The sequence below is a fragment of the Saccostrea echinata genome, unplaced genomic scaffold, assembly GCF_033153115.1.
Source record: "Saccostrea echinata isolate AGI-Se365-2 ecotype Australia unplaced genomic scaffold, CSIRO_AGI_Sech_v1 ptg000015l, whole genome shotgun sequence".
NCBI classification, from domain to species: Eukaryota; Metazoa; Mollusca; class Bivalvia; order Ostreida; family Ostreidae; genus Saccostrea; species Saccostrea echinata.
This window is the reverse complement of record NW_026889764.1, coordinates 9,141,367-9,157,108: the sequence shown is the minus strand read 5'-3', so window position 1 is coordinate 9,157,108 and position 15,742 is coordinate 9,141,367. Positions and strand designations below refer to the sequence as shown.

At 34.1% G+C, this 15,742-nt stretch overlaps 1 protein-coding gene across 1 annotated transcript in view; it reads right to left on the bottom strand.

Moving 5' to 3' along the window:
- Positions 1-5,873: 5,873 nt before the first annotated feature.
- Positions 5,874-15,742, bottom strand: part of LOC133187489 (cadherin EGF LAG seven-pass G-type receptor 2-like) — a 56,718-nt gene continuing 46,849 nt past the window's right edge. Inside the window, exons 33-40 of the mRNA XM_061322889.1 lie at positions 10,681-12,511; positions 10,355-10,460; positions 9,373-9,664; positions 8,949-9,029; positions 8,326-8,500; positions 7,272-7,475; positions 6,947-7,170; positions 5,874-6,157 (exon numbers count right to left, since the gene is read on the bottom strand). Coding sequence (XP_061178873.1) covers positions 6,003-6,157; positions 6,947-7,170; positions 7,272-7,475; positions 8,326-8,500; positions 8,949-9,029; positions 9,373-9,664; positions 10,355-10,460; positions 10,681-12,511 — 3,068 coding nt within the window. The 3' untranslated portion in view covers positions 5,874-6,002. The remainder of the gene's footprint in view (positions 6,158-6,946; positions 7,171-7,271; positions 7,476-8,325; positions 8,501-8,948; positions 9,030-9,372; positions 9,665-10,354; positions 10,461-10,680; positions 12,512-15,742) is intronic.

The window sequence follows — 15,742 nt, the reverse complement described above, 5'->3', positions numbered from 1 at the left end:
TGGTAACTGTAATGACAATATGATTCCCTTCCCGAATTTGTCATACATCAGGAAATCATTATTAAGTATAATTGTAAACAGAGTATACCAAAATGATGATGTTCGGCTTAAAATTAGACAATTAAGTTACAAATATAAGTTATTATTTCAGTCAAGTTTTCCAAACTGTATCATGTACATCAGTATAAAAATACAAATGGACGAAAAGAAGTTCAGGATAAACTTAATTATTTACTATAAAATAAATGAAGAAAATTTATGGAACTCGTAGAAGGAAGATATTATATAGTTGATCATTTAGAAAACTTAGATCACTTAAAAACCAAAAGAATAAGAAAACTTTCAGTTTAAGTGTTTTTAACTTTAGAACTCTTTTACTCTGGGATTCTGGGACTAGAAAGTTTTCTTTAAGAACTTTAAAATTTTAAGAACTTTAGAATTCTTCGTCGATTGCCTTTGGGACGTACATGTAAAACCTCTCCTACAACTAAGCAAAGGCTATTGAAGAACATCTCCTGTATTTTCCTAATTTTCTGAAATTCATTGGGTAGGTTATGTACAAATAATTTAATTTTGGTTGTAAGGCGTCATTTGATTGGATGAAAAATTAGACTATATTGTATAACCTGGGTTGCCTACGTCACACTGACTTACGTCAAAAAAGTATCAATCCGCTTGACGTTACATTCAAAATATGTACATTTTGAAGGCATTTTTGAAGGAGAAATTGTCTTTTTTTCAAAAAACACTTAATGATGGAAAATTAAATTATAAGGAATGAATTTGATAGCTACCCCAGTTATACTGGTATAACCTGGATTGGAACAGTTTAAACTTTTTTATAAACTGCTTTGTGGATTATAAAGCGTAAACTGCCCCAACCCAGGTTATACCAGTATATCTTGGGTAGCTATTAAATTCATTCCTTATATAACCCATTGATTAAGACTGAGTAAGTTGTTGCAACAAGAAGAAGGGAGAGTTCAAGGAAGTGGAAAATACCTCGCATTCAAGTAAGTGTAAGAAGATTAAGCATTGGATCTCAATATATTTGGTACAAATTGTCAGCTCATTATTTTTATGCTGCGTTGTCTACGGATTAGTATGCTTAGGTCATCATGACAAGGGGCCAACGGCGGTTTTGACTGGTTAATAGGGAGTGCTTATTCCTCTTGCCACCTAACCACACCTTTGATGTTTTCAGGGGAACTGGAATCTTGCTGACTCCCTAAATGATATAATTTAACTGTATACAGTTGACATTAGTCATATCCGTGATAATTACCCCGTTTTCGAAACTATTGAACCTTGAAATTAAATTAATAAATGTCAAACGGCAAGATATATTACGGAGGGAAAACAGTGCTAATTCATTTTTGTCAATCCCGGAAGTATAATTTAAAACCACCCTGGATAATTTTAAGTTCAGTAGTTTTTTATAATCGTAAAATTTGAAAGCTACTTCAATCAATATATTCTTCCCCTTTTTTTCTGTACATAGATTTCTGGTGAAAAGTGGAGTACTTCTATACATTGTATGTTGAACAGGGAATTTCCGTGAAGAAAAGTTGATAGCACTTAAGGTAAACTGACATCTGCGCGTGTTTCCCTCCCCTTTACTTTGTACTTGTTCATTTTAATCAAGGAACTTCCGTGAATTTATAATGATAGCAGTGTAAGATAAACGGTCACGAGCGCAATGGTTCCCCATTCTCTGCAAACAAAGAAGCAGGGACTTATTAAAACTTGTGAATTTGAGACAGTTGTAATAATATCCTCTTATATATGAGTGTACTGAATATTATTTAGTCATCAATTTATGCCAAATAAGAAAGGAACTAACATAGCCTATTCCTTGGGTTCCTAAAATCAGAGATTAAGTAACTGGAAATGCACACAATATTTCATTGAAAGCCTTGAGTAAATTATGCGTACCTTTCTAAGTTGTATCTTCCTAAGTTGAACATTATACTTATTTAGTCATTTAATGTAGGGAAAATTTTAAGGAAATTTGATTTTTATTTAAAAAGAAAATCTAATTATATGTTTCCTTTTATACAGTGCAAATATCAACTTTTCACAAGACCCTTCTAAAGACTTCAAAGTACCTTGTAGCATATAAAAAACACACAAAATTTTAATTGTTGCACAAAAAACTTTCAATTTCCAGTTTCATTTTAAGGCTTGTACTAATACTGGTAAATGAAATTTCAAGAGTTATTGTTCCTGGCTAAGGTGCGGACACCCTTAAGGCAAAACTTATTCTTGTCAAATTACTCTCTCATTCAAAAATTGTCAGTGATGGCTGTCCTGACAATTGGATTCCATTCCCCAATTTGTCATGCATAATGAAATCAGTATCAAGTATTGTTAGCAGAACAACAAGACGATGATGTTCGACCTAGAATTAGAAATTTAAATTTCAAGAATATTTTTTTTCAGTAAATTTTTCAAATAGTATCATTTATATCAGTATAAGAATACAAATGGACGAAAAAAAGATCAGGATAAACTTACTTATTTACTATGCCAGAGAGTAGTAATATACCAAATGAAGAAAATTTAAGGATCTCGTAGAGGGAAGAAATCATAATTATAGTTGATCATTGAGTACAACAAAGGAGATAATGATGAAGGCCACACAAAGGGTGTGAAACCTGGGTTAAATCTGATCTATGAAGCTTCATTGATTTAACATTGATGTATAGTGATTTTGTATCTATTGAGAAATTTACTGGATATTTAATCTTTACGTCTTAACATTTTCTTTGTACATCTAGCTAAGTACTGATCAGGACGAGAAATAGAAGCCCAAGACGTGTGTGTGTGCGAAAGAAAAGTTAACTTCTTGATTGAGTAGGACTACTTAGAAACAGATTACTCTCACAATTTGCTACTGTCAAATTGAAACGAGAGAGAAGCACAAAAAGCAGTATTCAATACTTTCAATGATAGAATTTCAAACTAAGAAACGTTTTACTCTGGATTCCGGGAGGGAAGTTTACTTCAAAGACTTTTTTAAAACGACTTCAAAATTCTTCAAGTTCTGTAAATTCTCCTACAAATAAGCAAAGATTATTTAAGAACATCTGCTGTTTTTTCATAGATTTCTGAAATTAAATGAGTATATTGTGACTAAGAAATACATTGAATAAGACTGAGCGACTTATAACAACAAGACGAATGCAGTATACAAGGAAGTTAGAAAATACCTCGCATTCAAGTAGATCTAAGAAGGTTTAGGAAGATTTGATAAACATGAGTCTCAATCAATAAACATTGAAGTTTTTCATACAAATTATTATTTCATATTGAATTGTCTATATATTACAATCTTCTTACTCTCTCATGACAAGGGGCTCACGGAGGTTTTGACCGCTCGACAGGGAGTGCTTATTCCTCTTGCCACCTGATCTCACCTCTGATGTTTCCAGGGACCCGTTTTTGTTCTGCTTATTTAATTGGACTTTTGAATATGATAACTATTGGGTATCTAGATTTGTGGCATATCAGCAACATCATACTTCTCAGACTTGGACTCCAGAGTAAAAGCTTTGAACCAGGCCCTTCTAGTTTGATTGGAGAATTATGGGCCTGACATGATTTTGTCTATAGATAGAGAGCATGGAAAAAAACCAAAACATCTCCTTCTGTTATTAGAGGACAATTTGCTGCTTAAGGTCACTTGCTACACTTTTTATTAATCTTCATGATAACAGTTACCATACATCTATATTTTTATGAGTAAGACACGTTGTAAATAAATTTAACTACAAAAAGTTTAACTTTTAATCAAGATTTTTACGTAGCGTCCCATAAAGTAGTGAAAACTTGTATAGATTAATAAGGGGAATGGCAGAAAATGAGAATTTTCAACATCGTAGAAAATTAACAATTTTTCAAAGATTTTAGGAATTGAATATTTGTATCATTAACAAACAAAATAAATCGTAAAATATAATCAATGCCATGCGTCCAATTTTTTTATTGTAGCAAGTGTCCTTAGACATTTAATATCAACTTCATTGTATTTGCATGTGGAATCAGAATGACTTTTAAAAAGTAATTTTGTAGATGACCAATCACAAGATAGGAACATTTGTGAGTTCCATTTTTATTTAGGAAACAGCTTTCTATTATGTCAAAAAGCTTGGTCTTTATTTTTTCCTGAGGAATGGTTGTATTAAGGTATGTCACTCGTGAAATTTGTTATATCAAGGATTTTTTGAGAAGTATATTTTGGATAAGTACTCATATAGTATGACTCAAAATCGCAGAGAAAATGGGGGGTCAGTGTGCATCCTACCGAGCTAGGGTACAATTAAGTTGACCTTTTTGCACTTAAATTGTAACTCTTTGGTCAATCACTTTAATCTTTATCATATTTTATCAGATGTAATTTTGGCAATAAATATAAACTTATTTTACGTAAAATAGTTTGAATAATATTTATCATTGAACAGATCATGCAAATTAATGTGCGTAAATTATTGTGTGACCTTTTTGCACTAAAAAAGTCTCATATTTGGGGTATTAAAAATCTAACTAGGCAATATAATATTTTTTTGTATCAAACTTTTTACGACTTATTTGCTGATCGGCCAAAAGTATCGAGTAGTTTAAAATAATGAAAGAAAAGGTTTGGGTCAGTGATGTAAATTTTGAAAAATTGGTCAAAATATGCAATTTTCAGGCAAAAACTGTGTAAATTTCTTCTCGACTTCCTTAATATATCTTCATTTCTTGGCAATGTTTGTTGAGCGAAGGTGTAAATTTTGTTATAAAAATATAAATTGAGACCTATATTTAATATTCCAGGCATATCATAACGGAAAATATTCTCTCAGTAAAAGTATGTGAGGCTAAAGTTCCAAGATAATAAATTTAATAAATGTGTATATTTGCAGAATTTTCTGCTAAATATCCTTCCGCCACAAGAAATAGTCCCTTATAAATCTTGCTTCTTTGTGAATTTTTGAGCAGTTTTTTAATTGAATGTTGAACATTTTACATTGTTTAATTTAAATATGTTATAAAGATTGAATTGTAATAAATAGTTTTTAAGTAAGAGGTTCTGACTGAAATTTTCTAAAAGGCTGACGAGTGACATACCTTAAGGTAGAAAAGTCACATGTTTTGATGCTTTTGATGTTTGAAATGTTCTGAGATTTAAGTTTTCCAAAAGTTCTTTGGATTATTCTAATTTCAACGTTTGATTTATACCACTTCTTGAATATGTTGCTACATAATACGTTTGAAGTTACTCCTTCATTGGCATTTAATATTTTGGTGAGTAGTAAGGACAGGGGCTTGATTAAACATTTATTTGGCACTGCAATCTTTGTAATGAATTTTTTTTGAAGTTTTGGAATCCAGTATTGGTACGGAAAATCTACCTCTTTCCATTAACTGGAATGTTAAGTCTTTAAAAATAGGGTGATTTTGAAGAATTTCATTTTTGGAAAGGGAACTCTGAGTATAGGTGAAAGAGATTTCCGAAACCTTATTGCACATCTTACAGAAAACCACTGATCATTTTGAAAAGGAGATGTGGCTTCTGCATAAAATGTAAGAGGAGTTTTGGTTACCAGTTTTTTGTAGGAAAAAAAAGGGTTTTTTTCAACTCCCACTTGGCCCCCAGGATGAAAATGAAAACTCTGAAACGATATGGCACATATACAGAACACCACCTAGCATATTCCAATACGTAGCATATTCCAATACGTGAATTGGTTACTGCTTAAATTGAAAAGGGAATTACAGGAAGAAGAAAGTATGACAGACGGACGGACCAGGATAACAATACATCCGAAAACTTTCTTTAGAAAGTGCGGGTATAAAAATTTCAAATATATAATTATCAAAATATTGAATTTAAAACATTAACAACCTTTATTTCATAAGAATGAACATTCAAATTATAGCATTCACAAAACTATTGGATATTGATAAATATTAACTTTTTTTCTTCAGATAATACATCGAGTTTGGCAGAATTAACTTCAGTTTTTGGAAACTGCACATTTGATCCAGTGAATTTGGTAAGGTGTATCCTCTGCCTTATAGATGACATTTCTTTGTGGATCAAAACATTCTACGTCACAGAGGGCGTGCTCTAGCTGTGAGGATATTCCGCCTATTAGGTATATCTTGTCATCTACAATAAACAAATCATTTTATATTTCATGTCAAATATTTTATCTCAATTGAAGTTGTAGAATTTATTTTTGTTTTCCACATTCGCAAGTTAGATCCCTGACCTTGATTATACAACCTTGACGATTTTAGTATGTCTTGATTTAGTATAAATCAGGCTATCTTATCCTTATGCAATGTTTAACAAAGTGCAACAGATTGAATATGAATCAATCTACTGTGCAGTTACTGACAACAGATTTTTATCATTAACATCTCAGTGCTTCAAAACCTTGACCTTTGACCTGGACTCAACTTTTTGAAACCAACTGGCAGCAACATCGTCAAATTAAAATTGAACTAACTCCAATCAATGATAAGTTACCGGACATCATTTAATTCTCTAATTGCTAAGTGATGTTGACTTTATACAGATGTGAATATATTTCAAATCATGACATACCTCCAAGTCATCTTCAACAATCTTTAGACTCAAGTTTGATTCTTCATTTATTGTGTTTGTTTACTTTTAATTAGATTTTTTTTACCATTATTTATTTAGTATGTAAACTGTTTTCTCTCTCCTGAAACCAGTCTTCTGTTATAAGTGTTCAATCGGTAATCCCCGAGAATAAATCAACAGGTTAGAACACTAAACAATCGATAAACTTTACACAGTTATAACATACATAAACGTCATCTTCAGCAGATTCATAAGCAGTTTGCATACATTACATTATGGCATCAAAATTCTTCAAATATATGAAATAAAATTCTCTTATCTACTTAAAACATGACTTTGTAGACGTACCTGACATGAAACACGCAGCATCATGTCGACCTATGCACAAACGATTCTTGTAAATCCATGTATCATTAAGGATGTCGTACTCATCTACATCGCTCACACTTGAAAGATAGTGGTCATGTGATCCCCTGTTTATAGCAAAACCTCCACATAAGTATAGCGATTGACCTACAGACACAAGACTAGCAAAGCAACGACCGTAGCGCATATTGAGTTTCGACGTCCACCTGAAAAAATGGAAAGAAATGATGTTTTTGTTTCCTTCTTGTGTGACATGACTTAGAAAGAAAAAAAATCAAACATGAAGATTACAAGAAAAGATTCGTACTTGTTCGAATGGGGATTAAAACATTCTATACTGTCCAAAATCGGGAATTGTTCAGATTCTTTCACAGAATCGCCATAACCGCCAGCGACATAAAGTTGTCCGCCATATTCTGCAGCGCATGCGCCCATTCTTCCTTCCGACATTGCCTTGACAAAGTACCAACAGTTGGTGGATGGATTGTAACATTCCACTGAGTGGAGAATACTAAAAATAAACATTTCCACATAAATCAATGTTTTATCAATGGAAAGAACTTTTTAGTTGAGATTGGACATGAAGGTTTTAGTTAAAATTTATTCCATTTGAAATCTGAACATTGAACATTTGACAATTTTTTTCTTTCTTTTTAACCAACAGAAAGTCTTTTTAGCCAACAAGCAGGCTTTTGAGAAATTAGTCAGATAATATACATATATTTACAGGAAAGAAAAAATACCAATTAAAAACAAGTAACAACAAAATCAAACAAAAAAGGATCAGTAAACAAAGGAGAATATCAATTTTGTTATAACACCACAAAATTTACAGGAAAAACGGAAGAAATTCATCGAGTTGAGTTTAGATATTTTATCTTTTGAACAAGCTTCTCCGAAATCTTAAATTTTCTAACTATCAATTAGCCACTTATTACAGGAATAGTGTGTATTTCCCAGGCCTTCTTTAGATCGCTTTAATCCGACTGACAAAATTGAGTGTATAAAAGAAAATGAAGTATTTTTATATCCCCCGTTTTGCCAGTCGAATTAAATGTCGATCTAAAAGCCTATGTAGGGTATTTAAATGAAACAGAATATAAGAATGTTCTGTTTACTGTTTTACTGGTTCCAACTTACAAACTTTGAACCGGTCAAGATCAACCACGATCTTAAATTAAAATTTCAATAACATTAACATTGGTTTGTATGATACTATGTATGAAACTATAGGACACGTAATAATATCAAACTGTAATAATATTAAACTAGTGTTTCATAATGTAGCGAAAGACACTGAAGATAAATTTTTCCTTTTCCCTGTTAACTCGTGGTCAAAAATGACAGACTAGGGATCAAACCTATTGTCTTCTCCTATTCCACCCAGCGCATAAATCTGACCGTTGACCACACATAAGCAGTGATACATTCTTGCAGTCAGGAGGGGGGCCACAGGATTCCAAGTCCAACAACTCTTATCATACATCAAAACATCTCTTCGTGGAGTTGGCACCCCTTGTTTAGTTACACAGCCACCTGAAATGTAATTTATTTCAATTTTTAATTATTTGTTGCAGTTGTTAATTTTGTTTACTAGTTTTCTTTTGTTTGCATTTAGTTATATTTGTTTACATGCTTGGTTTTTTTTTTAAATGGTTTGTTGAATTTTGTTTTGCTTTTTGTTTTTCAACGACATTTTGCCAGGTCTTTTTGTTAAGGTGGAATGACCCTCGCTAAGACAGATAACTCTCAAAAAGATACTAACACCATGGTTCCTTCATAAATATTTCATCTTTACTTTTCAGTAATGTGTTAAAATTTTGCCTTGTAATGCATACTGAATTTTCTTTAATTTCTCTTTTTAAATCCCCATCCTATATCAGTATATTTAAAAAATTAAACTAGAAAAAAGATATTCTAACGAGCCGAATGTCCTTCTTTCTTCAATTGTTTAAACAACGATCTGGGTGGACGGAAGAATTACCTATCATGTACATGCGTTTGTTGGTGAAAACAATAGTGTGATTTCGACTCGGATCCATATTCAATCCTTCATCTGCTACATCTGTAATGTGAACAAAAAAAGACTTCAAATACAACATTTATAGTCGTAATGTTTTTACTTTTTAAAAATTAAAACCAAAGATCCAGTCTTTATTAGCTGATAGCTACATGTTAAAAATTCAAACCAACTAGTACGATTTTTATGCGAGAAATATCTGTATATGACGTACGCTTGATTCAAGTTTGCGAAAATATTTGTTAATTTAACTTGTTAATCACTGCACGAGTTCACAAGGATGGCATTCAGTGGTTGCAGTCAAATTTTTACATGATGATTCACAAAAAATAAAAATGAAATAAAATAAAATTATCAAATAATATTTGGTTCTTAGAGAACTTAATACCTTTGGATGTTGAATGCCCCATTTTAAATAAAGGGGATTCACATAGCTTCCTTTGGTCATGTGACTCGTTATGCACATAAGTAACCTGCTCCGTGTCACAACTTTCTTCCCCAGTGCCCCCAGCGTTGTTATTGTGGGTCCTAACGTGGGAGTTGTTGTTACGAGGACCCCCTTGTGAGTTTGTGGGGGAGTATTTTGCCCTTGACATTCCCGGCTCGCTGTTGTAGTTTTTGGGAGAACTCTCTCTTGCTACTTCCACTGTGACGTCAGTCTTCACTCTACTACATGTACGCTGAAAACACACATGCATTTCATTTAAAGTAATATGCAAAATTCTTTACACATATCACAGCAACCACACACACACACACACACAAATCTTGTTCTCTATACCTAGTATGAGCCAAAACACACTTAAATTCTGAGATAACTTTTTTTTAGGGATAGGAACTGTTCGAATGGTTTTCTTTGCTCATGATTACAACCTTAAAGTTAAACACGATTCGTATAAGGAAATTGTCTGTCATATTCTTATATTCGATTCGTTATATCTGAGGGTCCCAATGTAAGCTGTTCACTTAGTCACCGTTCAGTGTAATCAGTTGTGTATGCTAAAAGCTATTGTAAAACACTCGGTAGCGACAAAATTAATTGTTTATTTCTTCAACGGCAGAGAGAAAGAAAACTTACAATTGTTGCACAGGTCAGTGCAGTATACAAACAAACACAAATACACGTCAACTGCTATAAAATGTAAACAAAGGTAATGTAAGATAACCAGCATGAACACGTGTAGTCCATTCCACGCTGGTACCCGTGACAATAAAGCAGTCAGATGTAACGAATGCAAAGGGTATACTAGTATCCCAGTGCTGATATCGAAGATAGTGAAACTAATATGGCGTATACCTCTTTACGAGTCGTGTTCAGCTTTAACCATACTTCATACTTTTCATTTGTATCTTTTTCATATAAGACTAACCGTGATGTAATCGCTGACGCTGGCGCTAGAGTTGATGTTATTACGGTGTGGAGGGACGTATAGACGGAGGGGATCCTGTTTATGTAGCATAGACATTGTCATCAGCCTGTGGAAAGAAGTTATAATGGAAATCTTGTTATAAACTACAGGAAATAAAGCATGATTAATTATGTAAAATAAAATGCCTTTTAGAATAGCTGATAAATACAAAATGTCATCTACGCGAAAAAGGACAACTTCAAAGAGAAAATATCGCTCATGTACATCTTAAGATAGACGGAAAGACCGAATATATATTAGGAAGATAAGAAAAAAAAATGGTTTACCAGTTAGCTTCGTGGATTCTTTGTATGCAGGTCGCACTCGATTTCAATAAGCTACAGCGCTCCACACACTCATATAGTTCGGCTTGGTTCATCAGAGGAAATCGAACACAGTCCATTACTCGGTCTAGGTACTTACAGCGTTCCTTGGCATCACCATTCTGGAGCCAATTCAAACCCGAATAAAAAATATCCATCTCACTGCGCAGAATCAATGCATCATATGATAATACCATACAAAGTGTGTTGATATCGAGCTGAAAGAATGTCTTGCAGTCTCTCACGCGCATGAATTTAGAGGCAATGCTTTTCATAATGCGATCGCAGTATTCCACATCGTGCGTGTCTTTCATGACGGAGAGCAAAGCTAGGAGTTCATCATCAGATATTGATTCAACTTGATCGAAACATTTTTGTCTAACGGCTGCAACATCAAACTTATCGGCCAATTTAATGAAATCTGGAATAAGGACAGTTTCCATTCTTAGGTCTCCGGTGTAAACATAATTTAATAGAACTTTAACAGACCGTTCGGAAACCCCCGATATTCGAATATCTTTCGGCTTTTTATGTTTTAGCGGGTTCTCGTGTTCTAAAACTGAAGCTAGGTATGGACTGAAGCAGGCCAGCACGATCCTGTGGGCGGGGTAGGTATCTTTACCTACATGGACACGAATGTCGCATATGTTGCTGTCAAGGTAGCTCTCTCGCAGATAAGATCCTGTTTCAGCATAATGCATCAATTTATTCAGCGGAACATCGTGGAATTTATCGACGTAGTTTTGTATTTCGCGCGGTAATTCGGGCATGTGATCTCCAGTAGTAGCTCTCAATATATCGTTTAGCTCGTGTTTATGTTTGACTGCTCTGATAGTGTTGTCCTCGTTGACCATAATAAGTGGCCGGGCCTGCTGTCTAACATGACCTAGAAGATGGTCAGAAGTTTCTCTATCACGGCCGAAAATGTGATCAATCGGTTCAGGGGGATAGATATTATGGGAAGATATAAGAGTTTCATCTTCGTGTCCCCCATTACCTTCAGTGTTCTCTCTGGATCTCTGGTCTCTCACTCCTTCGCTGGGACGTTCACCTGTCTGACTAAATCTTACCAGACTTGGTCGTACTAGTTTCACACTGTTATCCACGCCAGCGTTTGAACTCAGTCGAGTGCTCGGTTGTCTTTCTGGTTGTGCAGCACTTAAAACGCTCGTCAGACTAGGAGGCCCTTTAGTCTGAGTATGACTACTTTTCGACAGTTTTGACTTGGTCTGAGATTTTGAAGGTGCGGTGAATTCTTTTGGACTTTGATTATTGGCTATCCTTACGGTCCTTGATGTCACAAAACCAGAGTCATACGACGAAGCTCTTAGCTTTTCCTCCACTGGTTCTTCAGTTGTCGCCTCTTCGATTGGTTCCTCCACTGGACCTTCGTAGGCTAGATTTGGAATACTCTTTGTGGGGTCAAATTTTTCCTCTACGAAATCTGTTTCTGGTTTTTGAAGTTGAATGGCTCCCAAAAGATTTTTCATTGGATCTCCACCTGAAGCCGTCGGCTGTTCAGAGGGGACTGCGGGTGGGGGGCTGGCAAAGCTTTCAGTAGGTTCTGGTTCTTCTCTTGGGCCCTCAAACACTAGGTTAGGGATGCTTTTTGTCGGGTCGAATTTTTCCTCTGTTGGTTCGCTAGACCTGCGTTTCAGCTGAATGGCACCGAGGAGATTGGTTCTCATTGCACTTCCAGAGAGTGGTGGAGGAGGGTGGTTCTGATTGAAATCATCTGTATCACAGTAAGAGAGTGGGGGACCTCCTCCGGGAGGGTGGTTTTCATTGAAATCATCTATGACACAATAAGCATTACATGTAATAATACAAACATGCTTGAGGAAAATCTGTTTTTTTTTTCGTTAAAATTATTTAATAAACCGACTAGAAAGATAGTGGCTAAAACAGATGATACAAACAAAAATATAGGTAATCAAACATTACAAAGCTCATCTCAACGAATGTCTTTAAGTATGGCAAATTCTCAAACAAATTTTCAGGACCTACAACATCCATGCAAGTTTGCATGTAGGAAAGATAAAGAGTTCGGCTGAGGGGCCTTCTACCTGTCTTCTCCTCCTTCTCAATGAGGGTAGATCAATTCATCAGTTTTTCGAAAGAAATAAAACAAATTATGCTCTTTATTACTAAATTCTAAGTCCAGAATTTTTGTTATACATATTTTTTCAAAGTGCGTTAAGTGTCTACATGGTAAAAATGTTGATGTACACCCTTAATGCACTTTGAAAAAAAATTCCTAAGTGCGTTGATTTTGACCCAAATTTAACGCACTTTGATTTTTTTTTTCAAAGTGCGTTTTGTCCCAATTTTAACGCACTTTGAAAAATTTTTCAAAGTGCGTTGCCACACATGGCTGCAAATGCAGCATCTGAAACACGAATGGTACATTGAAACAAACTAGGATGCATCATCCATTCAACTAGATCAATATAGAGCATAGCTGTATTTTAGAAAGTAAACTGCTCCAAAAAATTTAACCTGTGTCGCCGACGCTGACATAGACACCGAGAGTATTATATTAGCTCCCTCAACTTTGATGAGGTGAGCTCAAAATGGATACCTTGATTGATAAGTATTTTGGACCTATTTTGGTTGTAAATGATGCAAATATCAAATTTCTGAAATTTCAACAAATTGTAAATTTTCTCGCATGATGTTCAAAATTCTACCTTTCTGCAACTATACAACTTTATAGAATATAATTGTGAAAATTTAAATGAAAAAATATGCAATTAAACTTCATTTTACTTATATGAACACGACTTACTAATAGTTATTTTCATAATTTTTTGAAAAACGTGCTTGTGTCATCTGTCTTTAAGGTACACCTACATAGTCATATCCATTTATAAATAGTCATGAACGTGTTCACACCTCAACTACGAATGGATACAATTTTGCTGGATATTTTATTGTGAAAAGTTTATTACTTTGAAGCTGCTGTACAGATTGTCTTTAGATCGTAGATTGGATTTTATTTTCACTTATCCGTTTCTTTGAAATAGATTCATGTAACCTTTTTTTTAATTTAAACATTTAATTCACTTTAAAAACTCTTTCTCCGTTGTTGCAATGATTCGGAATGCTCCATTTCTCACATTATAAATTTTCAAACCTTATTTTACATTCGCTTTTACTACTTACCCCTCGATGACATAGAAACATTAGAGTAACCAGCCCTGATTTGAACTTTATCAGGCGAATGTTTTAGCTTTTGCATTTTTTCTTCGTAATACATCTCCTTCCAAGGATAAAACTCACTCATTAATATTTTGTCTGGAATGTTCTTATCAAAGTGAACGTGACGATTTCCTGAAGTAAATGTATTTGTTTTGGAGCAGCCAGCACTTTTACACATGTTTTCATTGGGCGGAATCTTACATATATGGCCCCCTTCTTCATCACAGCCTTCTAAATAAGGATCCTGCCATTCCACATTTGCCCCTTGTCTGTCCCTCCTCCTCTGTGACCAAATTTCCTGCTTCTCTTCATCAAAATGGCGTGCGGAAACGGGTACTCGTCTCCGCAGTGACATAATACGGACAGTTCAACTACATTACTGACAGTAACACATTGATTTTGCGACAGAGCTTCATTAACTGTGACGTCATCATAATTGAATTTACTTCACATTATTGTGACGTCAAACTATTATGTGCGTCACGTTCACTTTGTATGGTAGAGTCTGGATCTGACGTTGTATTTGCTTTTCTTTTATTGTGCAAAATGTTCGTCCTGGTGACATTTTTGATCATAAAAAAGATTTCCTTCACTTTACTTGACAAATGTATAAAGCTTTAATATCTCCAAATATTTTTTTCTGATTACAGTCAGAACTGCGGTTTTTATCTGAAAGCATTGGAGTTTTAATGTTATAATTTATATAGTTTATGGCTGACAGAAGTTAAACAAATGAAAAAATTGCTGAAAACAGTATAATTATATTGTTTTTAATAATAGAATACATTTTGACATGTAGTGAGAATGTAAATGTATGCATATTCCCGCAGAGTTTTGCCTGTAATTGCATGTATCATCTGACATACGTTAGTCGACATTATGCGCTAAATAAAATGTCAGCAATAGTTTGAAAAGCACGGAGCATATTATATATGTAGTGATTTTTCCCGTTCGGGTTATTCTTATTGCAGTGTAAAATGTAAACATAACGAACAGTGATAAATCTCATAAACCTAGTAAACAAAATGAATTTTGAACAGGGCAAAAACACGGACCCCCAGGGCAAAAACACGGACACAAGGAAACACTAGAAATGGGATCAGGTGTGTAGGAGGAGAAAGCATCCCCTGTTGAACGGTCACATCCGCTGTGATCCCTATGTTTTGATCAGATAGACGGAGTACTTCGTAGTCAAATTCAGTATAAAAGCAATGACCTAACAAATGGTGCAAAAGATGTCAGACAAAATACGACGATTGTAAAATGTATAAATTACAAACAAGGAATTTGTTGTTTTAATTCAATTGTAAGTTGCATGTATAGAGTTTCACGTTCTAGATTTTTTAAAAAATATGAAACATTCTTAAGGATGTATTATGTTGAGATCTTTTAAATTTCGGCACTGTAATTTGATTTAATGATTATTTGAAACAAATACGACGAAAAAATGAGTTAGTATAAATTATATAAGCATATTTCCGAGATACACTGAACAAAGCGTTGAAAATATAGCGGGAAACCACGTACGATCGAAAAATTTCTTTCTCTGAAAACTTGTTCTGGAACTAATATTCTCTATATATTTTTAAGAAGACTATCAAAATCAAAAAGAATCAAAATGTGAATAGATAACAGGGAGTTCAATATAGTATGCTTATTTAGGTGGATAAAACCAGAGATGTTCCTTAAAAATGGCTGACAACTCAGTACATCCTTTTGGACAATGCATTTAAAGGACTAAATAACATCTAGATTCCTATTGGAATAAAGATGTCTTGATTAGACTACCTGTAAATGCTGTCTGATATGAAGAGCCGAGTACGAG